General features: G+C 42.5%; 1 protein-coding gene across 3 annotated transcripts in view; it reads left to right on the top strand.

The window, feature by feature from the left end:
* LOC139385815 (nectin cell adhesion molecule 1b) overlaps positions 1–19,470 on the top strand; it is a 388,964-nt gene extending 369,494 nt beyond the window's left edge. For 2 of the 3 annotated variants that reach the window (XM_071131061.1, XM_071131062.1), the window contains one exon: positions 18,613–18,714. Coding sequence is in view for 1 of the 3 variants with exons in the window: in XM_071131059.1 (XP_070987160.1) it covers positions 18,613–18,852 (240 nt within the window). In the remaining 2 variants the exon portion in view is untranslated. Of the gene's footprint in view, positions 1–18,612 lie in introns of all 3 variants that reach the window. The other variant, XM_071131059.1, reaches the window with a different exon arrangement.
* The last annotated feature ends 7,581 nt before the right edge of the window (positions 19,471–27,051 follow it).

A 27,051-nucleotide genomic window follows, 5' to 3' on the forward strand; every position in this document is an offset into this window, starting at 1 on the left:
GTGCCAAATGTTTTCCGTGAATTTGAGCATTTCAGAAATAGTGACATCTAGATGTTCAACAACATAGAAACTGACCGTTGGTCCATAGAAAGATCCATTTTAGAGTTGTTGAGAAGGGAATTTGTTGTGTTTTTTGGCACACAGAAAGATGATTTTATTCAACGATATTTCTAATGTGACATGCAAAGTCAATTACATTGTAAGAGTTTCACTTTAAAAGGAAATGTATTTCATAAAGAGTTAATTCATGGACGATATGTTAATTCATGAAATATATGTTGATTAATGGAAGATATTAGTGATGCATCCCTCAGTTTCATTGAATGTGCAGCTTAATGTACAGCGTAATGTTGAGATTGAATGCACAGCTTAATGAAAGAGAGGAGACATTCCGGTGTAAATGGGTTCTGTTGTTATGTGAAGACTTATAGAGCAAGAAGTTGACCCCTCTTTTTCAAGACCTTTGCAATCCGCCCTGGCATGCTGTCAATTAACTTCTGGGCCACTGATGGCAGCCCAATCTTGCATAATCAATGCTTGGAGTTTGTCAGAATCCCCAATGGGATTAAGGTCTGGGGAGTTTCCTGGCCATGGACACAAAATATTGATGTTTTGTTCCCCGAGCCACTTAGTTATCACTTTTGCCTTATGGCAAGGTGCTCCATCATGCTGGAAAAGGCATTGTTCATCACCAAACTGTTCCTGGATGGTTGGGAGAAGTTGCTCTCGGAGGATGTGTTTGTACCATTCTTTGTTCATGGCTGTGTTCTTAGGAAAAATTGTGAGTGAGCCCACTCCCTTGGCTGAGAAGCAACCCCACACATGAATGGTCTCAGGATGCTTTACTGTTGGCATGACACAGGATTGATGGTAGCGCTCACCTTGTCTTCTCCGGATAAGCTTTTTGTCCGGATGCCACAAACAATCGTAAGGGGGATTCATCAGAGAAAATCCTCCAAAAGTCTTCGCCTCACTCTGCGTGCAGATGCACTCACACCTGCCTGCTGCCATTCCTGAGCAAGCTCTGTACTGGTGGTACCCCGATCCCGCACCTGAATCAACTTTAGGAGACGGTCCTGGCGCTTGCTGGAATGTCTTGGGCGCCCTGAAGCCTTCTTCACAACAATTGAACCGCTCTCCTTGAAGTTCTTGATGATCCGATAAATGGTTGATTTAGGTGCCATCTTACTGGCAGCCATATCCTTGCCTGTGTGTCCTTCCGTGTGACTATAGGGAATAGTGTGCCACTATAGGGAATAGTGTTTGACTATAGGGAATAGTGTGTGTCTATAGGGAATAGTGTGTGACTATAGGGAAAGGTGTTTGACTATAGGGAATAGTGTGTGTCTATAGGGAATAGTGTGTGTCTATAGGGAATAGAGTGTGACTATAGGGAATAGAGTGTGACTATAGGGAATAGAGTGTGACTATAGGGAATAGTGTGTGACTATAGGGAATAGTGTGTGACTATAGGGAATAGTGTGTGACTATAGGGAATAGTGTGTGTCTATAGGGAATAGTGTGTGACTATAGGGAATAGTGCTTGTCTATAGGGAATAGTGTGTGACTATAGTGAAAGGTGCTTGTCTATAGGGAATCGTGTGTGTCTATAGGGAATAGTGTGTGTCTATAGGGAAAGGTGCTTGTCTATAGGGAATAGAGTGTGACTATAGGGACAGGTGCTTGTCTATAGGGAATAGAGTGTGTCTATAGGGAATAGAGTGTGTCTATAGGGAATAGATTGTGTCTATAGGGACAGGTGCTTATCTATAGGGTAAGGTGCTTGTCTATAGGGAATAGTGCTTATCTATAGGGAAAGGTGCTTGTCTATAGGGAAAGGTGCTTGTCTATAATGAATAGTGTGTGTCTATAGGGAAAGGTGCTTGTCTATAGGGAATAGAGTATGTCTATAGGGAATAGAGTGTGACTATAGGGACAGGTGCTTGTCTATGGGGAATAGTGTGTGTCTATAGGGAAAGGTGCTTGTCTATAGGGAATAGAGTGTGTCTATAGTGAATAGAGTGTGTCTATAGTGAATAGAGTGTGTCTATAGGGAATAGAGTGTGTCTATAGGGACAGGTGCTTGTCTATAGGGAAAGGTGCTTGTCTATAGGGAATAGTGTGTGACTATAGGGAATAGTGTGTGTCTATAGGGAATAGTGTGTGACTATAGGGAAAGGTGCTTGTCTATAGGGAATAGTGTGTGTCTATAGGGAAAGGTGCTTGTCTATAGGGAATAGTGTGTGACTATAGGGAAAGGTGCTTGTCTATAAGGAATAGTGTGTGTCTATAGGGAATAGTGTGAGACTATAGGGAAAGCTGCTTGTCTATAGGGAATAGTGTGTGTCTATAGGGAAAGGTGCTTGTCTATAGGTAATAGTGTGTGACTATAGGGAAAGGTGCTTGTCTATAGGGAATAGTATGTGACTATAGGGAAAGGTGCTTGTCTATAGGGAATAGAGTGTGACTATAGGGACAGGTGCTTGTCTATAGGGAATAGAGTGTGTCTATAGGGAATAGAGTGTGTCTATAGGGAATAGATTGTGTCTATAGGGACAGGTGCTTATCTATAGGGTAAGGTGCTTGTCTATAGGGAATAGTGCTTATCTATAGGGAAAGGTGCTTGTCTATAGGGAAAGGTGCTTGTCTATAATGAATAGTGTGTGTCTATAGGGAAAGGTGCTTGTCTATAGGGAATAGAGTATGTCTATAGGGAATAGAGTGTGACTATAGGGAAAGGTGCTTGTCTATAATGAATAGTGTGTGTCTATAGGGAAAGGTGCTTGTCTATAGGGAATAGAGTATGTCTATAGGGAATAGAGTGTGACTATAGGGACAGGTGCTTGTCTATGGGGAATAGTGTGTGTCTATAGGGAAAGGTGCTTGTCTATAGGGAATAGAGTGTGTCTATAGTGAATAGAGTGTGTCTATAGTGAATAGAGTGTGTCTATAGGGAATAGAGTGTGTCTATAGGGACAGGTGCTTGTCTATAGGGAAAGGTGCTTGTCTATAGGGAATAGTGTGTGACTATAGGGAATAGTGTGTGTCTATAGGGAATAGTGTGTGACTATAGGGAAAGGTGCTTGTCTATAGGGAATAGTGTGTGTCTATAGGGAAAGGTGCTTGTCTATAGGGAATAGTGTGTGACTATAGGGAAAGGTGCTTGTCTATAAGGAATAGTGTGTGTCTATAGGGAATAGTGTGAGACTATAGGGAAAGCTGCTTGTCTATAGGGAATAGTGTGTGTCTATAGGGAAAGGTGCTTGTCTATAGGTAATAGTGTGTGACTATAGGGAATAGTGTGTGACTATCGGGAAAGGTGCTTGTCTATAGGGAATAGTATGTGACTATAGGGAATAGTGTGTCTATAGGGATTAGAGTGTGTCTATAGGGAAAGGTGCTTGTCTATAGGGAAAGGTGCTTGTCTATAGGGAATAGTGTGTGACTTTAGGGAAAGGTGCTTGTCTATAAGGAATAGTGTGTGACTATAGGGAAAGGTGCTTGTCTATAAGGAATAGTGTGTGACTATAGGGAAAGGTGCTTGTCTATAGGGAATAGTGTGTGACTATAGGGAAAGGTGCTTGTCTATAGGGAATAGTGTGTGACTATAGGGAAAGGTGCTTGTCTATAAGGAATAGTGTGTGACTATAGGGAAAGGTGCTTGTCTATAGGGAATAGTGTGTGACTATAGGGAAAGGTGCTTGTCTATAGGGAATAGTGTTTGATCATTTCCTGCAGTTCTACACATTTGTGACATGGCTAATTGAATTTCTAAAATTACACCTGGTGTATTTTGCTATTCCTACTCTCAACCGTAAGTTGTGACCCAGACCCAGACCCAGAGTCCCAACATTTTTTTATATATATATATATATATATATATATATATATATATATATATATATATACTGCTCAAAAAAATAAAGGGAACACTAAAATAACACATCCTAGATCTGAATGAATGAAATATTCTTATTAAATACTTTTTTCTTTACATAGTTGAATATGCTGACAACAAAATCACACAAAAACGATCATTGGAAATCAAATGTATCAACCCATGGAGGTCTGGATTTGGAGTCACACTCACAATTAAAGTGGAAAACCACACTACAGGCTGATCCAACTTTGATGTAATGTCCTTAAAACAAGTCAAAATGAAGCTCAGTAGGGTGTGTGGCCTCCACGTGCCTGTATGACCTCCCTACAACGCCTGGGCATGCTCCTGATGAGGTGGCGGGTGGTCTCCTGAGGGATCTTTTTTGCCCCACTGTATGTGTGTATATGTATATGTGTGTGTATATATATATATATATATATATATATATATATATATATATATATATATATATATATATATATATATATACTGTATATACACACACACACCCAGTACCAGTCAAAAGTTTAGAAACCTACTCACCTATATTTTTGTTTATATTTTCTACATTGTATAAAAATAGTGAAGACTTCAAAATAACACATATGGAATCATGTAATAACCAAAAAAGTGTTAAACAAATGAAAATATATTTAAATTTGAGATTCTTCAAAGTAGACACCCTTTGCCTTGACGACAGCTTTGCACACTCTTGGCATTCTACCAACCAGCTTCACCTGGAATGCTTTTCCAACAGTCTTGAAAGAGTTCCCACATATGTTGAGCACTTCTTGTCTGCTTTTCCTTCACTCTGTGGTCCAACTCATCCCAAACCATCTGAATTGGGTTGAGGTCGGGTGAATGTGGAGGCCAGGTCATCTGATGCAGCACTCCATCATTCTCCTTCATGATCAAATAGCCCTTACACAGCCTGGAGGTGTGTTGGGTCATTGTCCTGTTGAAAAACAAATGATAGTCCCACTAAGCCCAAACCAGATGTGATGGCATATCACTGCAGAATGCTGTTGTAGCCATGCAGGTTAAATTTGTCTTGAATTCTAAATAAATCACCATCACCATCAGCACCTCCTACTCCATGCTTCATGGTGGGAACTACACGGTGGGAACAACATTTTCCAAACTAGCAGAGGCGTCACAAAAGTCAGAAATATCGATAAAATAAATCACTTACCTTAGATCTTCCTCTGTTTGCAATCCCAAGGGTCGCAGCTACACAACAAATGGTTGTTTTGTTCGATAAATTCCTTCTTTCTATCTAAGTTTGATTCAGTAATCCACCCGTTCCACGTGCATACAAAAGAATCCCAAAAGTTACCAATAAACTTCGTCCAAACAAGTCAAACAACATTTCTAATCAATCCTCAGGTACCCTAATATGTAAATAAATGATACAATTTAACACGAAGAATAGTGTGTTCAATACCGGAGATAAATAACGTAGTGCGCGCCCTCATCCACGGGCGCCACAAGACTACAGTCCAAAATCAGAGCCTCCTTGAAAAACTACATTTACTAAGTCATTTTTCAAAAAACAAGCCTGAAACCCTTTCTAGAGACTCTTGACCTCTAGTGGAATCCATAGGAACTGCAATCTGGGAGGTATTCCTTTGAATCTCCCATAAACAAGCGTTTGAATGGGTGGTGACCTAAAAAAAAAGAGTCTGGATGGATTCTCTTTGGGTATTCACCTGCCATATCAGTTTTGTTATACTCACAGACATTATGTTAACAGTTTTAGAAAGTTCAGAGTATTTTTCATCCAATACTACCAATTATATGCATATCCTGGCTTCTTTTTCACGATGTCTTCACTATTATTCTACAATATAGAAAATAGTACAAATAAAGAAGAACCCTTGAATGAGTAGGTTTGTCCGAACTTTTGACTGGTACTCTTTATATATTTTTGGGGGTCGGAAGCGACCGCTTATGCATGGAACTGGCACTACCTTCAGTTGTTAAACTGAACAGAAAGTATCTAACTTCTCTTTCTTCTCTTCTGTTCTTCTCTTCTCCTCTCTTCTCTCTCGAGACGATGTGAGGGAGAATTGTCAGGGCAGCAAACTCTCCTCAGGACATTTCATTACGTTCATGACTAGACTCACTCGGGACATTCCATTACATTCATGAATAGACTCACTCTGGACATTTCATTACATTCATAACATAATAAGATACTGTACATCCGTTGTCACAAGGAACATCTGTTGGGGTATATGAATTTTGTCAGACCCTAAACCCACAAATCACAGCTGTTGGTGTAGATGTCTAATGAATTCTGTCAGACTCCCAAATCACAGCTGTTCGTGTGGACTTCTAATGAATTCTGTCAGACCCCCAAATCCCCAAATCACAGATGTTGGTGTAGATGTCTTATGAATTCTGTCAGACCCCCAAATCACAGCTGTTCGTGTGGACTTCTAATAAATTCCACCAGACCCCCAAATCTCAGCTGTTTTTGTAGACGTCTAATGAATTCTGTGAGAACACAATCCCCCAAATCACAGCTGTTGGTGAAGACGTCCTATGAATTCTGTCAGACCCCCAAATCTCAGCTGTTTGTGTAGACTTCTAATGAATTCTGTCAGACCCCCAAATCACAGCTGTTCGTGTGGACTTCTAATGAATTCTGTCAGACCCCCAAATCACAGCTGTTTGTGTAGACGTCTAATGAATTCTGTGAGAACACAATCCCCCAAATCACAGCTGTTGGTGTAGACGTCTAATGAATTCTGTCAGACCCCCAAATCACAGCTGTTGGTGTAGACGTCTAATGAATTCTGTCAGACCCCAAACCCAGAAGGTACAGCTGTTGGTGTAGATGTCTTATGAATTCTGTTAGACCCCCAAATCAGAGCTGTTGGTGTAGACGTCCTTTCAATTTTGTCAGACCCCAAACCCCCAAGGTACAGCTGTTGGTGCAGACGTCTTATGAATTCTGTCAAACCTCTAAATCACAGCTGTTGGTGTAGATGTCTTATGAATTCTGTCAAACCTCTAAATCACAGCTGTTGGTGTAGACGTCTTATGAATTCTGTCAAACCTCTAAATCACAGCTGTTGGTGTAGACGTCTTATGAATTCTGTCAAACCTCTAAATCACAGCTGTTGGTGTAGACGTCTTATGAATTCTGTCAAACCTCTAAATCACAGCTGTTGGTGTAGACGTCTTATGAATTCTGTCAAACCTCTAAATCACAGCTGTTGATGCAGACGTCTAATGAATTCGGTCAGTCCTCCAAATCACAGCTGTTGTTGTAGACGTCTAATGAATTCGGTCAAACCTCTAAATCACAGCTGTTGGTGTAGACGTCTTATGAATTCTGTCAAACCTCTAAATCACAGCTGTTGGTGTAGACGTCTTATGAATTCTGTCAAACCTCTAAATCACAGCTGTTGATGCAGACGTCTAATGAATTCGGTCAGTCCTCCAAATCACAGCTGTTGTTGTAGACGTCTAATGAATTCGGTCAGACCTCTAAATCACAGCTGTTGTTGTAGACGTCTAATGAATTCTATCAGACCCTCAAATCACAGCTGTTGTTGTAGACATCTAATGAATTCGGTCAGTCCTCCAAATCACAGCTGTTGTTGTAGACGTCTAATGAATTCTGTCAGACCCTCTTGGTTGCTCTTCCCAAAACCAGTCATATTACTAAAGGATCTGACACTTTATTTTAATTTTTTTGCCTAAATTGACACGAAATGTAACGTCCTGTAGCTTAGTACTTGAAGCAAGGGTATACACATTCTTGATACCATTTGTAAGGAAACACTTTGAAGTTTGTAGAAATGTGAAAGAATAAAAGTCATTAGATCTGGTAATACAAAGAAAAAAACATGTTAGGCCACAATGTATTATTCCTGTTTAGGCACAATTTAGATTTTGGCCAATAGATGGCAGCAGTGTATGTGCAACGTTTTAGACTGATCCAATTAACCATTGAATTTCTGTTCAAAATGTTGTATCAAGTCTGCTCAAATGTGCCTAATTGGTTTATTGATACATTTTCAAGTTCATAACTGTCCACTCTCCTCAAACAATAGCATCGTATTATTTCACTGTAATAGCTACTGTAAATTGGACAGTGTAGTTAGATTAACATGAATTTACGCTTTCTGCCCATATCAGATATGTCTATGTCTTGGGAAATGTTCATGTTACTTACAACCTCTTGCTAATCACATTAGCGCACGTTAGCTCAACCATCCCACAGGGGGGAGAGCAATCCTGTAGAGGTTTTAAAAGTACTTTCTTTCCATTGTTAATGCTTTCCCTCCTGTGGCCTTATTTGTCAAACTATGTTGATCTTCGGGTATGGTCTACACCCACCATTAAGTGGAAGTTCTGACTTAGGCAAAATGCAAATTTAATTAGACAACTTCAAAATGAAGGGGGAACTTGTTTTTAGGAAAACATTTAACTCTGAACTTTAAACAGTAACAGTGCCTCCAGAGATAAATAATTAAAGCGATACGCAGAATGTCTAGTCCCCTCATACTCACGTCTGGACCTCTGGTCTAGTCAATGACTTGGGAGTGTGGACCAGGAGGGCTAGTTAATGACTTGGGAGTGTGGACCCGGTGGGCTAGTTAATGACTTGGGAGTGTGGACCAGGAGGGCTAGTTAATGACTTGGGAGTGTGGACCCGGAGGGCTAGTTAATGACTTGGGAGTGTGGACCCGGAGGACTAGTTAATGACTTGGGAGTGTGGACCAGGAGGGCTAGTTAATGACTTGGGAGTGTGGACCCGGAGGGCTAGTTAATGACTTGGGAGTGTGGACCAGGAGGGCTAGTTAATGACTTGGGAGTGTGGACCCGGAGGGCTAGTTAATGACTTGGCAGTGTGGACCCGGAGGGCTAGTTAACCTCTCTACAGTCTCTACAGAAACACATCAACTCATCTGTCTTTATGTCTCTACAGAAACACATCAGAAACACATCAGCTCATCTGTCTTCATGTCTCTACAGAAACACATCAGAAACACATCAACTCATCTGTCTTCATGTCTCTACAGAAACACATCAGAAACACATCAACTCATCTGTCTTCATGTCTCTACAGAAACACATCAACTCATCTGTCTTTATGTCTCTACAGAAACACATCAGAAACACATCAACTCATCTGTCTTTATGTCTCTACAGAAACACATCAACTCATCTGTCTTTATGTCTCTACAGAAACACATCAGAAACACATCAACTCATCTGTCTTTATGTCTCTACAGAAACACATCAACTCATCTTTCTTCATGTCTCTACAGAAACACATCAGAAACATATCAACTCATCTGTCTTCATGTCTCTACAGAAACACATCAACTCATCTGTCTTTATGTCTCTACAGAAACACATCAACTCATCTGTCTTTATGTCTCTACAGAAACACATCAGAAACACATCAACTCATCTGTCTTTATGTCTCTACAGAAACACATCAACTCATCTGTCTTTATGTCTCTACAGAAACACATCAACTCATCTGTCTTTTTGTCTCTACAGAAACACATCAACTCATCTGTCTTTATGTCTCTACAGAAACACATCAGAAACACATCAGCTCATCTGTCTTTATGTATCTACAGAAACACATCAACTCATCTGTCTTTGTCTCTACAGAAACACATCAACTCATCTGTCTTTATGTCTCTACAGAAACACATCAGAAACACATCAACTCATCTGTCTTTGTCTCTACAGAAACACATCAACTCATCTGTCTTTATGTCTCTACAGAAACACATCAACTCATCTGTCTTTGTCTCTACAGAAACACATCAACTCATCTGTCTTTATGTCTCTACAGAAACACATCAGAAACACATCAACTCATCTGTCTTTGTCTCTACAGAAACACATCAACTCATCTGTCTTTATGTCTCCTCAGAAACACATCAACTCATCTGTCTTTGTCTCTACAGAAACACATCAACTCATCTGTCTTTATGTCTCTAGAGAAACACATCAGGTCATCTGTCTTTATGTCTCTACAGAAACACATCAACTCATCTGTCTTTATGTCTCTACAGAAACACATCAACTCATCTGTCTTCATGTCTCTACAGAAACACATCAGAAACACATCATCTCATCTGTCTTTATGTCTCTACAGAAACACATCAGCTCATCTGTCTTCATGTCTCTACAGAAACACATCAACTCATCTGTCTTTATGTCTCTACAGAAACACATCAACTCATCTGTCTTTATGTCTCTACAGAAACACATCAGCTCATCTGTCTTTATGTCTCTACAGAAACACATCAACTCATCTGTCTTCATGTCTCTACAGAAACACATCAGAAACACATCAACTCATCTGTCTTTATGTCTCTACAGAAACACATCAACTCATCTGTCTTTATGTCTCTACAGAAACACATCAGCTCATCTGTCTTTATGTCTCTACAGAAACACATCAACTCATCTGTCTTCATGTCTCTACAGAAACACATCAACTCATCTGTCTTTATGTCTCTACAGAAACACATCAGAAACACATCAACTCATCTGTCTTTATGTCTCTACAGAAACACATCAACTCATCTGTCTTGTCTTCTGCTCATCTGTCTTGTCTTTCTGTCTTCCTATGTTGATGCCGGTCACATGTCCTTTGTTGAACCCCTTTTCCCTTATCTGTTGGGTAGTGTTTGTTTGAAATTCAATTTGTTGTTCAATGGTTTTGGCTAGAAATTGTTGAACTTGGTATAAACGTTAAATCCTTTGCCCTATACAGTATGTGTTCTGATCCCTTTACAAAAATGTATATATGTTTTCCACGCTCAACCCTAACTGTCTGCTATCACAGGTATCATTCCAGCTGACAACCCTCCCTCTGCTCAACCCAAACTGTCTGCTATCACAGGTATCATTCCAGCTGACAACCCTCCCTCTGCTCAACCCAAACTGTCTGCTATCACAGGTATCATTCCAGCTGACAACCCTCCCTCTGCTCAACCCAAACTGTCTGCTATCACAGCTATCATTCCAGCTGACAACCCTCCCTCTGCTCAACCCAAACTGTCTGCTATCACAGGTATCATTCCAGCTGACAACCCTCCCTCTGCTCAACCCAAACTGTCTGCTATCACAGGTATCATTCCAGCTGACAACCCTCGCTCTGCTCAACCCAAACTGTCTGCTATCACAGGTATCATTCCAGCTGACAACCCTCGCTCTGCTCAACCCAAACTGTCTGCTATCACAGGTATCATTCCAGCTGACAACCCTCCCTCTGCTCAACCCAAACTGTCTGCTATCACAGGTATCATTCCAGCTGACAACCCTCCCTCTGCTCAACCCAAACTGTCTGCTATCACAGGTATCATTCCAGCTGACAACCCTCCCTCTGCTCAACCCAAACTGTCTGCTATCACAGGTATCATTCCAGCTGACAACCCTCCCTCTGCTCAACCCAAACTGTCTGCTATCACAGCTATCATTCCAGCTGACAACCCTCCCTCTGCTCAACCCAAACTGTCTGCTATCACAGGTATCATTCCAGCTGACAACCCTCCCTCTGCTCAACCCAAACTGTCTGCTATCACAGGTATCATTCCAGCTGACTACCCTCCCTCTGCTCAACCCAAACTGTCTGCTATCACAGGTATCATTCCAGCTGACTACCCTCCCTCTGCTCAAGCCATACTGTCTGCTATCACAACTATCATTCCAGCTGACTACCCTCCCTCTGCTCAACCCAAACTGTCTGCTATCACAGGTATCATTCCAGCTGACAACCCTCCCTCTGCTCAACCCAAACTGTCTGCTATCACAGGTATCATTCCAGCTGACAACCCTCCCTCTGCTCAACCCAAACTGTCTGCTATCACAGGTATCATTCCAGCTGACTACCCTCCCTCTGCTCAACCCAAACTGTCTGCTATCACAGGTATCATTCCAGCTGACAACCCTCCCTCTGCTCAACCCAAACTGTCTGCTATCACAGGTATCATTCCAGCTGACTACCCTCCCTCTGCTCAACCCAAACTGTCTGCTATCACAGGTATCATTCCAGCTGACAACCCTCCCTCTGCTCAACCCAAACTGTCTGCTATCACAGGTATCATTCCAGCTGACAACCCTCCCTCTGCTCAACCCAAACTGTCTGCAATCACAGGTATCATTCCAGCTGACAACCCTCCCTCTGCTCAACCCAAACTGTATGCTATCACAGGTATCATTCCAGCTGACAACCCTCCCTCTGCTCAACTCAAACTGTCTGCTATCACAGGTATCATTCCAGCTGACAACCCTCCCTCTGCTCAACCCAAACTGTCTGCTATCACAGGTATCATTCCAGCTGACAACCCTCCCTCTGCTCAACCCAAACTGTCTGCTATCACAGGTATCATTCCAGCTGACAACCCTCCCTCTGCTCAACCCAAACTGTCTGCTATCACAGGTATCATTCCAGCTGACAACCCTCCCTCTGCTCAACCCAAACTGTCTGCTATCACAGGTATCATTCCAGCTGACAACCCTCCCTCTGCTCAACCCAAACTGTCTGCTATCACAGGTATCATTCCAGCTGACAACCCTCCCTCTGCTCAACCCAAACTGTCTGCTATCACAGGTATCATTCCAGCTGACAACCCTCCCTCTGCTCAACCCAAACTGTCTGCTATCACAGGTATCATTCCAGCTGACAACCCTCCCTCTGCTCAACCCAAACTGTCTGCTATCACAGGTATCATTCCAGCTGACAACTCTCCCTCTGCTCAACCCAAACTGTCTGCTATCACAGCTATCATTCCAGCTGACAACCCTCCCTCTGCTCAACCCAAACTGTCTGCTATCACAGGTATCATTCCAGCTGACAACCCTCGCTCTGCTCAAGCCATACTGTCTGCTATCACAGCTATCATTCCAGCTGACAACCCTCCCTCTGCTCAACCCAAACTGTCTGCTATCACAGGTATCATTCCAGCTGACAACCCTCCCTCTGCTCAAGCCATACTGTCTGCTATCACAGCTATCATTCCAGCTGACAACCCTCCCTCTGCTCAACCCAAACTGTCTGCTATCACAGGTATCATTCCAGCTGACAACCCTCCCTCTGCTCAACCCAAACTGTCTGCTATCACAGGTATCATTCCAGCTGACAACCCTCCCTCTGCTCAAGCCATACTGTCTGCTATCACAGCTATCATTCCAGCTGACAACCCTCCCTCTGCTCAACCCAAACTGTCTGCTATCACAGCTATCATTCCAGCTGACAACCCTCGCTCTGCTCAAGCCATACTGTCTGCTATCACAGCTATCATTCCAGCTGACAACCCTCCCTCTGCTCAACCCAAACTGTCTGCTATCACAGGTATCATTCCAGCTGACAACCCTCCCTCTGCTCAAGCCATACTGTCTGCTATCACAGCTATCATTCCAGCTGACAACCCTCCCTCTGCTCAACCCAAACTGTCTGCTATCACAGGTATCATTCCAGCTGACAACCCTCCCTCTGCTCAACCCAAACTGTCTGCTATCACAGGTATCATTCCAGCTGACAACCCTCCCTCTGCTCAAGCCATACTGTCCGCTATCACAGCTATCATTCCAGCTGACAATCCTCCCTCTGCTCAAGCCATACTGTCTGCTATCACAGCTATCATTCCAGCTGACAACCCTCCCTCTCCTCAACCCATACCTATTATTATTATTATTATTATTATTGTTCTAGATAAGTGAAGATGTCTCTCTGGTTGTGTTTGCCCTGCAACAGGCCATACTGTAACTTACCCCCCTCCCCCCTCCTCCTATACATGAAATTAGTTTAAAACAAAAAAAAATTCAAATTATTGTATAATTTTTGTTGTATTATCTGTGGATTTGTTGCCCCTACCAACGAACAGATCTGGGATCCTCCTTATCATAGATGTAAAGATGCTGGGGGGCAGTTTGTAAGTTGATGTTTCATCTCCCTTTTCTCATCTTTAATATTCTTTTGTTTGCATGTTTACATACTGTTTGTCTGTCATTTCAACTAATCAGCATTACATTTACGTTTGTTTTTAGGATGTCTATGTAAAAGTTGATTAGACTAATTGTCTAATTTGATTTAGAGTAAAAATGTTTGTAGTAATCAATGTTCCCTCTAAACTGCACTTGTACGCGGCCGCGCAGGTCACCCTGGGACTGCCACGGAGAATAAATATCAGCCCACACAGAGAAGCACGAGATTGAACTTCACTCACCTTTCTAGTTTCCCCTTTAATTAATTCTATCAAAGTTTCCCTCTACTGTGGTAATTGTGATTGAATCAATGCAATATTAGCCACTTTCAATGAAACATACCGACACAAAACAAACGGTGCAAGATATTTTCTTGTAGGCAGAGTATATTTGAGTAGTATTCTATTGCATTGACAGCCAAGACTCAGGCCCATACTCTACACAGACCGGTGCGCCATAACCAATCAGAGCTGCAGTATCCCTATATGCAAATAGACCCTTACTATATATGGATCTGTGCCCTTCACTTTGAACTGGACTGTGTTTACAGCATGAGTGGTTCCGAGTAGATTTGCTTGTTTTAAGATCAAAGCGAGAGCTGCATGTAGCTACGTGTGCATATTTGTTCATATCCTTTGACAGTTAGTGAGTTATTAGCCCAGTTATAGATAATGTGTAGTCAGCAATAGGGGATTGATTTCTTCCTGCAAGAGCACAAAATGTGCACATTTCTAGACATCTTTGTAAAGCAAGTCAGGTAAAGAGCATTTTTTCTGTCTTAAAGGGGAAGTGTTGTATTTTGAGACAGTCTTGAATAAGCTAAGTGGCCAATAGGCAGAGGGTAGCATAATTTTGTCTTATTCTCTGTAATAATGGAATGGGAATAATAACCAATTTTATTTTGTGAAGTGGTTTCTTGCATCAAACAACACAACAACATGTTCAGTCACCTTGTCTGAAGGAAAAGTGGTTAAACAGGTTAATGTAAATCCCAACATTTTTTTTTTCAAAAGTCTCATGGAATGTAGGCCTATATTGAACACCACACATTGGCTGCTACTGTAGGCTGAATGATAGAACAACTATTTCCATGTTAAAATGTTATGGGATGCATTTCTCCATTGTTTTTGATGGTAGGCCACTCTGGCAAGCCTACGTTATGATCAAACAGCCACAGTAGTCTACTTGGCCAATGTTATAACTGTAACTTGAAGCGGGTACAGCCTCAGTGTTCACAGTAAACACTCGCCAGAAGGTGCCAGAAATACGTGCCAGAAGTTTGCGCTCAGCAGACCTGAAACTTGCTCAGTGCCACATTCATGGAGGGAGCATTGGTAGTAAGCATGCCGCTTTATTGAAATCACAAATACGGAAGTTACGTAATAAGTAATAACTATCTTCACATTCAAACAAATATTTTATAAAATTAAGTTTTTGAGCAGGAAGTTGCATAATTGAATTAACTATAAATGCGGAAGCTAGTTTGATCAATTATCAATACACAGTATTATAATCAACTGAGATTAAGGAAGCAATTAATTCATCTCACTTTAATATCAATGGAAAATATATATATATATATTTTTTTATTTTATTTCACCTTTATTCAACCAGGTAGGCTAGTTGAGAACAAGTTCTCATTTGCAACTGCGTCCTGGCCAAGATAAAGCATAGCAGTGTGAACAGATAACACAGAGTTACACATGGAGTAAACAATTAACAAGTTAATAACACAGTAGAAAAAAAGGGGAGTCTATATACATTGTGTGCAAAAGGCATGAGGAGGTAGGCCAATAATTACAATTTTGCAGATTAACACTGGAGTTATAAATGATCATATGGTCATTTGCAGGTAGAGATATTGGTGTGCAAAAGAGCAGAAAAGTAAATAAATAAAAACAGTATGGGGATGAGGTAGGTGAAAATGGGTGGCTATTTAGCAATAGACTATGTACAGCTGCAGCGATCGGTTAGCTGCTCAGATAGCAGATGTTTGAAGTTGGTGAGGGAGGTAAAAGTCTCCAACTTCAGCGATTTTTGCAATTCGTTCCAGTCACAGGCAGCAGAGTACTGGAACGAAAGGCGGCCAAATGAGGTGTTGGCTTTAGGGATGATCAGTGAGATACACCTGCTGGAGCGCGTGCTACGAATGGGTGTTGCCATCGTGACCAGTGAACTGAGATAAGGCGGAGCTTTACCTAGCATGGACTTGTAGATGACCTGGAGCCAGTGGGTCTGGCGACGAATATGTAGCGAGGGCCAGCCGACTAGAGCATACAAGTCGCAGTGGTGGGTGGTATAAGGTGCTTTAGTGACAAAACGGATGGCACTGTGATAAACTGCATCCAGTTTGCTGAGTAGAGTGTTGGAAGCAATGATGACATCGCCGAAGTCGAGGATCGGTAGGATAGTCAGTTTTACTAGGGTAAGTTTGGCCTTCACCAGGTAGGCCAGTTGAGAACAAGTTCTCATTTACAACTGCGACCTGGCCAAGATAAAGCAAAGCAGTGCGACACAAACAACACAGAGCTACACATGGAATAAATAATCGTACAGTCAATAACACAATAGAAAAATCTGTGTATAGTGTTCGCAAGATAAGTAAGGAGGTAAGGCAATAAATATTACAATAGTGGCAAAGTAATTACAATTTAGCAATTTACACTGGAGTGATATATGTGCAGATGAGGATGTGCAAGTAGAAATACAGGTGTGCAAAAGAGCAGAAAAACAAAAACAATATGGGGATGAGGTAGGTAGTTGGTTGGCTGGGCTATTTACAGATGGGCTGTGTACAGCTGCAGCGATCGGTAAACTGCTCTGATAGCTGACGCTTAAAGTTAGTGAGGGAGATATACCTCTCCAACTTCAGTGATTTTTGCAATTTGTTCCAGTCATTGGCAGCTGAGAACTGGAAGAAAAGGGGGCCAAAGGAGGTGTTGGCTTTGGCAGATGACCTGTGAAATATACCTGCTGGAACGCGTGTTACGATTGGGTGTTGCTATGGTGACCAGTGAGCTGAGATAAGGCAGGGCTTTACCTAGCAAAGACTTCTAGATGACCTGGAGCCAGTGGGTTTGGCGACGAATATGTAGCGAGGACCAGCCAACGACAGCATACAGGTCGCAGTGGTGGGTAGCATATGGGGCTTTGGTGACGTTGTGTTAGCTAATCCAAGTTTATCATTTTAAAAGGCTATTTGATCAATAGAAAACCCTTTTGCAATTATGTTAGCACAGCTGAAAGCTATTGTGCTGATTTAAAGAAGCATTACAACTGGCCTTCTTTAGACTAGTTGAGTATCTGCAGCGTCAGCATTTGTGGGTTCGATTGCATGCACAAAATGGCCAGAAACAAAGATCTTTCTTCTAAAACTCGTCAGTCTATTCTTGTTCTGAGAAATGAATTGCCAACAAACTGAAGATCTCGTGCAACGCTGTGTACTACTCCCTTCACAGAACAGTACAAACTGGATCGAACCAGAATAGAATGAGGAGTGGGTGGCCCCGGTGCACAACTGAGCAAGAGGACAAGTACATTAGAGCGTCTAGTTTGAGAAATAGATGCCTCACAAGTCCTCAACTGGCAGCTTCAGTAAATAGTACCCGCAAAACACCAGTCTCAACGTCAACAGTGAAGAGGCAACTCCGAGATGCTGGACTTCTAGGCAGACTTCATTGCTCCAGACCACCGCAAGGGGGAGTTAGAGCACTCATGCAACTGGGTCCAAAGGTTTTTATATGACCAATCATATCAAGTGGTTCCAATGAGAAGGTTTGGGATGAGTTAGACAGCAGAGTGATCTGGAAAAGTAGCCAACAAGTGCTCAGCATATGTGGGAACTCCTTTAATTAAGACTGTTGGAAAAGCGTTCCCCATGAAGTTGGTTGAGAGAATTCCAAGAGTGTGCAAAGCTGTCTTCAAGGCAAAGGGTGGCTACTTTGTAGAATCTCAAATATAAAATATGTTGGCCACTAGATGGTATCTATCATGACACCTTTGATTGAGTATCCAGCATTCCAGCATTAAACCTCTGATTAAGTATCCAGCATTCCAGCATTAAACCTCTGATTGTGTATTCAGGAGTCTAGCATTAAACCGCTGAGTATCCAGTAGTCTAGCACTAAACCTCTGATTATCCAACAGTCTAGCATTACACCTCTGATTATCCAGCATTCCAGCATTAAACCTCTGAGTATCCAGTAGTCTAGCATTAAACCTCTGATTATCCAGCATTCCAGCATTAAACCTCTGATTAAGTATTCAGCAGTCTAGCATTAAACCTCTGATTGAGTATCCAGTAGTCTAGCATTAAACCTCTGATTGAGTATCCAGTAGTCTAGCATTAAACCTCTGATTGAGTATCCAGCAGTCTAGCATTAAACCTCTGAGTATTCAGCAGTCTAGCATTAAACCTCTGAATTTCCAGTATTCTAGCGTTAAACCTCTCACAAGATTGACTAGTCGATATTAATTTACTTTGTTGCTATCTAAGCTAATGAGGTGGGTATCTTTAATGACTCCACCCCCCTCCCCTGATGAAATGTTACATTTAGTTGGTCTTATACCAGTTTAATCACAGTGTAAATACTGCTGTAGAAACATGGTGTTACAAGTGTAATAAATTGTTACTTACTTGGTGTTACTTATGTTTGTTGTTTGATTACGGAAGTTTCAACAAACTCTCAATGCCATATTGATATTTGTTTATAGATGACACTAAAATGGTCTGTTCGCTTTGACTCTCTTTGTTTCCACAGAACTGTGGGTGGCAAGAACTATCAAACCCGGCTGAACATGTGAGCTACCATCCAGTCTACAACAAGGAACAATGTCTCGAGTCACAACCCGCTCAGACCTACACACCTCCTGTTACCTTCTTACCCCAGAACCCCTACACACATCCTCTCTCAAACAACCCCCTGTACCCCGCCAGCTATCCCGCCCAAGGTCAGGGCGAGGCTCCCCGGCCCCTATTCCCTAAGGAGCAGTCCGTGTGACCCACTTATATATTTACAGCACTGTAAGAGACATCATCATTCTGAAATACACCAAGCTACACCAAGCTTTGCTGTAAGGGTTTCTATGCTATGCCCCTGCCCCATCACCACCACTGTCTCTCTGTCTGTCCTATGAGCCTGATGATGGAGTGGGCATCCCCTGCTATGATGGAAGTGTCAGTTGTTTGTGGACAAGAAAACCTTGTGTGTTGTGCACTGCATGTTCCACCGAGGCTATCAGTAGGACCCCTCATCTTGTTCTGCTATTATAGACACCTTCTCACTCCACTTCACCTCACTGTCCTAATGGATCTCTGTTCTTCAACCTTTACTCTCTACTTCACATGGACCTAGCTATCTCACTGTCTTCACCTCACTGTCCTAATGGATCTCTGTTCTTCAACCTTTACTCTCTGCTTCACATGGACCTAGCTATCTCACTGTCTTCACCTCACTGTCCTAATGGATCTCTGTTCTTCAACCTTTACTCTCTACTTCACATGGACCTAGCTATCTCACTGTCTTCACCTCACTGCCCTATTGGGTTGATTTTTGTCAACCAAAAAAAATGTATGTGAAGAAATATGTACACCCCCTGGAAAGTGGTCATTATTATTATTATTTGTATCTATATATATATATATATTTGGACACATGGACATTTGAGTTAAATTCATTGATAAAGGTAACCGAATATTTACTAAGAAAATGTTATGCAGTTAATATAAACAAAAATGCAATGTCCTTATGCAGAAAACGTGAGTATACCCCTTCCTTTACAATGGCTGAACTTAGAATCAGGTGCAACAAAAAAGGTGCATTAAGGAAGTCATTAGAGAGAACCTTGGGAGGGTCCAGCCTTCCATAAAGATTAGAAACTTGGTTTTAACCATATGGCTGTCTGGTTACACATCATGCCAAGATCAAAAGACCTCTGAGGCCCTCAGAAGAAACATTATTGATGCCCATGAGTCTGGGAAGGGTTACATATCCATTTCCACACAATCTGAAGTACATCGTTCCACTGTCCGACGGATCATCCACAAATGGAGAAAATTCCAGACCACTGGCAACCTACATAGGACAGGTCTTCCCACCAAAATTAACCCAAGAGCTGACCGAAAGAAAGAATATCAAGACACCACTGCCGTTTGCCAGACAACACCTGGGTAAAGACCACAACTACTAGAACAATGTGCTCTGGACAGATGAGTCAACGGTGGAGTTGTTTGGCCGCAATGCTAGAAGCCACATTTGATGAAAACGAAACACTGCCTTTGAACAGAATAACCTCATACCAACAGTAAAGCATGGAGACTGTGGCATTATGGTTTGGGGCTGCTTTGCTGCCTCAGGGCCTGGTCAACATCATTGAGTCAACCATGAATTCCATACTGTAACAGAGAATTCCTGAGGAGAATGTGAGGCCATCTGTCAAAAGTTGAAAATGAACCGAATATGGATCTTCCAACAGGACAATGATCCAAAACACACAAGCAAAGCTACAACAGAATGGCAAAAAAATAAGAAATGGAGGGTTATGGAATGGCCGAGTCAAAGCCCAGATCTCAATCCTGTAGAAATGAAGGGTTATGGAATGGCCGAGTCAAAGCCCAGATCTCAATCCTGTAGAAATGGAGGGTTATGGAATGGTCGAGTCAAAGCCCAGATCTCAATCCTGTGGAAATGGAGGGTTATGGAATGGCCGAGTCAAAGCCCAGATCTCAATCCTGTAGAAATGGAGGGTTATGGAATGGTCGAGTCAAAGCCCAGATTTCAATCCTGTAGAAATGGAGGGTTATGGAATGGCCGAGTCAAAGCCCAGATCTCAATCCTGTAGAAATGGAGGGTTATGGAATGGCCGAGTCAAAGCCCAGATCTCAATCCTGTAGAAATGGAGGGTTATGAAATGGCAGAGTCAAAACCCAGATCTCAGTCCTGTCCAAATGGAGGGTTATGGTATGGCCAAGTCAAAGCTCAGATCTCAGTCCTGTAGAAATGCTTCCGGGGGATTTGAAGCAGGCCGTGCATGCCAGAAAGCCCTGGAACATAACACAGTTGAATCAGTACTGTAAAGAAGAGTGGGCAGACATTACTCCCAGTCGATGTAAGAGACTAACAGACAGTTACTAGAAATGGCTACATTAAGTTATTTCAGCCAAAGGCGGAAACACCAGCTATTGAAGCTAGGGGTGCACTTATTTTTTGTGCACTATGGAATTGCATTTCTGTAGTTTTTTGATGAATAAATGATCTCCAAGTTGAGTCTTTCAGTGTCATGTTTTAAATGAGGTTATCTTTGTCAGGAGCGTTGAAGTGAAGATGACATATACATCTGTCCAAATAAATACAACAAAGACAACCTTCCGGGGGTTACTTACTTTTTACCATGACTGTACACCATGGTGTAACTCAAGATTTTATTATACTATTTTACCTTTTCTCTTCCCACAGTAGTAGTGACCTCGTTTCTCTTCCCACAGTAGTAGTGACCTCGTTTCTCTTCCCATAGTAGTAGTGACCTCTTTCTCTTCCCACAGTAGTAGTGACCTCTTTCTCTTCCCACAGTAGTAGTGACCTATTTTCTCTTCCCACAGTAGTAGTGACCTATTTTCTCTTCCCACAGTAGTAGTGACCTCTTTTCTCTTCCCACAGTAGTAGTGATCTCTTTCTCTTCCCACAGTAGTAGTGAACTCTTTCTCTTCCCACAGTAGTAGTGACCTCTTTCTCTTCCCACTGTAGTAGTGATCTCTTTCTCTTCCCACTGTAGTAGTGACCTCGTTTCTCTTCCCACAGTAGTAGTGAACTCTTTTCTCTTCCCACTGTAGTAGTGACCTCTTTCTCTTCCCACAGTAGTAGTGACCTCGTTTCTCTTCCCACAGTAGTAGTGAACTCTTTTCTCTTCCCACTGTAGTAGTGACCTCTTTCTCTTCCCACAGTAGTAGTGACCTCTTTCTCTTCCCACTGTAGTAGTGACCTCGTTTCTCTTCCCACAGTAGTAGTGAACTCTTTTCTCTTCCCACTGTAGTAGTGACCTCGTTTCTCTTCCCACTGTAGTAGTGACCTCGTTTCTCTTCCCACAGTAGTAGCGACCTCTTTTCTCGTCCCACATTAGTAGTGAACTATTTTCTCGTCCCACAGTAGTAGTGAACTATTTTCTCTAGGTTAGTATACACTTTTGTATGTATTGCTTTTTGTTTTATGTTTGTTAAAACTAATTAGCTTGCTTCTTTATAAATACTTACATGTATGTGTGATTGAGTGTGTATGTACTGTTACTTCGTCACCATTGGTTTTAGTAATAATAAATATTGAATATTGAATAAATATTGATAGTGAATGACAGGATATCTAAACAGGATAATTTGCAGTTCATCCTAGATTACTCCTCACAATCTCCACACCATATATAACAACAAGCTAATGGTTCTAGACCAATCTAAGTACTGTTTTAGTTTTTTTATATATATAATTTACTGGTAGTTGCCAAAGAAATAGAGCATGCCAGGGTTGGGGTCAATACCATTTCAAATCCAGTCAATTCAGGAAGTACACTCAAATTCCAATTATCTTCAATGCTTTTCAATGAGAAATGGTATTGACCCCAATCCTGGAGAATACCATATTGTAGTTCATGACAGCATACCATATTGTAGTTCATGACAGCATACCATATTGTAGTTCATGACAGCATACCATACTGTAGTTCATGACAGCATACCATATTGTAGTTCATGACAGCATACCATACTGTAGTGCATGACAGCATGCCATACTGTAGTTCATGACAGCATACCATACTGTATTTCATGACAGCATACCATACTGTAGTTCATGACAGCATACCATACTGTAGTTCATGACAGCATGCCATACTGTAGTTCATGACAGCATACCATACTGTATTTCATGACAGCATACCATACTGTAGTTCATGACAGCATACCATATTGTAGTTCATGACAGCATGCCATACTGTAGTTCATGACAGCATACCATATTGTAGTTCATGACAGCATGCCATACTGTAGTTCATGACAGCATACCATACTGTAGTTCATGACAGCATGCCATACTGTAGTTCATGACAGCATACCATACTGTAGTTCATGACAGCATAGTTTGTGACATGTTCATTTGTTTTCATGACAACGTCCATTTTGTCTGCTGGGAAGGGATGTAGATGCTTTGAAATGGACAATACTTTCCCAGTTTACGTCAACAGCGCTGGCTTGCTCTCCATATCTGTATGTGAAATAGCTCAACTCAGAGATGTAGTGAGGTCCATTGTGTTTTGTGGCGTATAACAAAGTTATTATAAGGAAGGACTTCCTCAGACTGGCAGGTCCAATAGACAAATTTGACAATCAAACACCAACCAGGGCTGTATTCAAAGAACTTGAATGAGTGAACATTGATTTCTTGGTGTATTTTAGAAATGTGATTTTGCTGTAATGTTTTGATGATAGCTTGAGGGTGGTCAGGAGACAACTTCAACCCACACCTCTCTCTGTCAGATAGCTTGAGGGTGGTCAGGAGACTACTTCAACCCACACCTCTCTCTGTCTGATAGCTTGAGGGTGGTCAGGAGACAACTTCAACCCACACCTTTCTCTGTCAGATAGCTTGAGGGTGGTCAGGAGACTACTTCAACCCACACCTCTCTCTGTCTGATAGCTTGAGGGTGGTCAGGAGACAACTTCAACCCACACCTTTCTCTGTCAGATAGCTTGAGGGTGGTCAGGAGACTACTTCAACCCACACCTCTCTCTGTCTGATAGCTTGAGGGTGGTCAGGAGACAACTTCAACCCACACCTTTCTCTGTCAGATAGCTTGAGGGTGGTCAGGAGACTACTTCAACCCACACCTCTCTCTGTCTGATAGCTTGAGGGTGGTCAGGAGACAACTTCAACCCACACCTTTCTCTGTCAGATAGCTTGAGGGTGGTCAGGAGACTACTTCAACCCACACCTCTCTCTGTCTGATAGCTTGAGGGTGGTCAGGAGACAACTTCAACCCACACCTTTCTCTGTCAGATAGCTTGAGGGTGGTCAGGAGACTACTTCAACCCACACCTCTCTCTGTCTGATAGCTTGAGGGTGGTCAGGAGACTACTTCAACCCACACCTTTCTCTGTCTGATTTCAAGATTTTTGAACATGGTTTTTAGAATTATTTTGATATAAAGAGTTTCAAATCAAAAGATCTAACGCTCATCTTGCAGAGAATAGCATGTTATTGTATTTGAGAATGATCAGTAACTAACAATACTAATCCAGGTATGTTACATAGGTCCAGGCTACTTAGGACCAGGCTGCGTAGGACCAGGCTACGTAGGACCAGGCTACGTAGGACCAGGCTACTTAGGACCAGGCTGCGTAGGACCAGGCTGCGTAGGACCAGGCTGCGTAGGACCAGGCTACTTAGGACCAGGCTACGTAGGACCAGGCTGCGTAGGACCAGGCTACGTAGGACCAGGCTGCGTAGGACCAGGCTGCGTAGGACCAGGCTACGTAGGACCAGGCTACGTAGGACCAGGCTACGTAGGACCAGGCTGCGTAGGACCAGGCTGCGTAGGACCAGGCTACGTAGGACCAGGCTGCGTAGGACCAGGCTGCGTAGGACCAGGCTGCGTAGGACCAGGCTGCGTAGGACCAGGCTGCGTAGGACCAGGCTGCGTAGGACCAGGCTACACTGTGACAATGCTGATTTCAGACCATAAGCTTATGTGTTTGAACTGAGAGCCAGTTAGAAGCTATTACAACCGAAATACGACTGTCACACAAATACAACCCAGAGTTCAGTGTTTTACCATGTCAGTTGTATATTCTTAAAAAAAGAAACTAATTGTGTTTGTGCTCAATGTAAAAGAAAGAAACTGATTAACCCCTAGAGGTTTTTGAAGGTAATAAAATGTAACTTGTAAACAGTGGTTCTTGGGATAGAGTAACATTTTGTGTGAGACTTTCTCCTTTTTGACCTTGTTGTCTTGCGAAGTCTCTATATGTGTGCTAGTATTTCGTTAGGTGTGCCAGTGGTTTCTAGTTGGTCTGAAACTGCTGATGAAGTGTATTACTGCTGTAAAATGCCGCTGTATGGAAACACTGGAACACATCCTGATCATGTAACACCATTACTATTGCTGATCTCCTCCACTTCCTTCTCCTCTTCTTTCTCCTCCTCCTTCTTCTTCTTCTCCACATCCTCCTTCTCCTCCTCCTCCACATCCTCCTCCTCCACTTCCTCCTCCTATTCCTTGTCCTCTTCCTCCACATCCTCCTCCACATCATCATCCTCCTCGTTCACATCCTCCATATCCTCCTCCTCCTCATCATCATCATCATCCTCCTCCACATCCTCTTCTTCCTCCTCCTCCTCCTCCTCCTCCTCCACATCCTCTTCCTCCTCCACATCCCCTTCCTCCTCCTCCTCATCCTCCTATGCCTCCTTCTATTATTATTGTATTATTTGCAATATAAGCTACAAACTGCTGCATTTGTGGACACTAAACAGTTATGTTGTCCGCGGTATTGGAGAAACAATTGTCCAACAATTGCTCTCTAACTTGTGTTAGCGATAGATTTTCACAATAACCTTTACCATGTTACAGAGTTTTATAAAACTAACTTTGTAGTGCCCATAACTAAACATTATACTGTATATGCCTCTTATTGCATTGAAATGTAGTTATTTTGAATGTTCTACTGAAGATGACTGCCATGCATCTACTTTCCGTCTCTTTCCTCTGGTTTCACATATGAAGTGTTTTCCGTGGAAAGGGGATCTGGTCTGATCTGGATCAATGTGGAAATATGAACTTGTAATCATTGTGAGTGTTGCCACTGCTAGGGAACTCTAAAATACTGTTTGAGACACTTCAACTTAGATTTTTTTACATGGGTTTATGTTTGATGTAAATATTAACAATGTATCTGATGTGTGAAAAGAAACTGAGGCAGTTAAACATTAAACGTCATGTTGTGTTGTTTGTAATCTTTGTTTATTTAACTCACCAGTCAGAAACCCCACTGTACAGTTTATATGACCTTACCTTCGTTCAAAGGAGTCAGTGAGTGTCACATCCCATATTGAATTCCAGTAATGGACACACATGGAAAGCTGAATTTATGTCACACTAATAACAGGAACCAGGGATGGGACATGAGTAAGCTGAATTTATGTCACACTAATAACAGGAACCAGGGATGGGACATGAGTAAGCTGAATTTATTTCACACTAATAACAGGAAACAGGGATGGGATATGAGTAAGCTGAATTTATGTCACACTACAAAGGGACGTCAGAGTACAAAAATCAGTTTAAGTACAAAAACTCAATTTAACCTTGCGCAATACACTAGATGCAGTCGTACCCCTAAAAACATTTGTCATAAGAAACTAGCTCCCTGGTATACAGAAAATACCTAAGCTCTGAAGCAAGCTTCCGGAAAATTGGAACGGAAATGGCGTCACTCCAAACTGGAAGTCTTCCGACTGTCACGTTCGTCATAATGACGAGACCAAGGCACAGCGTGAGTAGAGTTCCACATAATTTTAATAAACTGAAACTCACCTAACAAAACAACAAACAACCAAACGAAACGTGAAGCTACTGATGTGCACTAAGGCAAATATACATAGACAAGATCCCACAACACAAATGAGGAAAATGGCTACCTAAATATGATCCCTAATCAAAGACAACGATAAACAGCTGTCTCTGATTGGGAACCATATCATGCCAACATAAACATACAACCGCCCCCACCCCCAAAGGTGCGGACTTCCGGCCGCAAACCTGAACCTATAGGGGGGCGTCCGGGTGGGCATCTACCCTCGGTGGCGACTCCAGTTCTGGATGCAGCCCCACTTCCTTCCGCTGATCCCTCTGCTTTTGTGGAACTGCACCGTGGATCATTGCCGGAGGCTCTGGACTGGAGCTCGTTGCTAGAGGCCCCGGACTGGGGACCGTCGCTGAAGACCCCGGACTGGGGACTGCCGCTGGAGGCCCCGGACTGGGTACCGTCGCTGGAGGCCCCGGACTGGGTATCGTCGCTGGAGGCCCCGGACTGGGGACCGTCGCTGAAGACCCCGGACTGGGGACCGCCGCTGGAGGCCCCGGACTGGGTACCGTCGCTGGAGGCCCCGGACTGGGTACCATCGCTGGAGGCCCCGGATTGGGTATCGTCGCTGGAGGCC

This window comes from Oncorhynchus clarkii, chromosome 27 (genome assembly GCF_045791955.1).
Source record: "Oncorhynchus clarkii lewisi isolate Uvic-CL-2024 chromosome 27, UVic_Ocla_1.0, whole genome shotgun sequence".
In the NCBI taxonomy this organism is placed as follows: domain Eukaryota; kingdom Metazoa; phylum Chordata; class Actinopteri; order Salmoniformes; family Salmonidae; genus Oncorhynchus; species Oncorhynchus clarkii.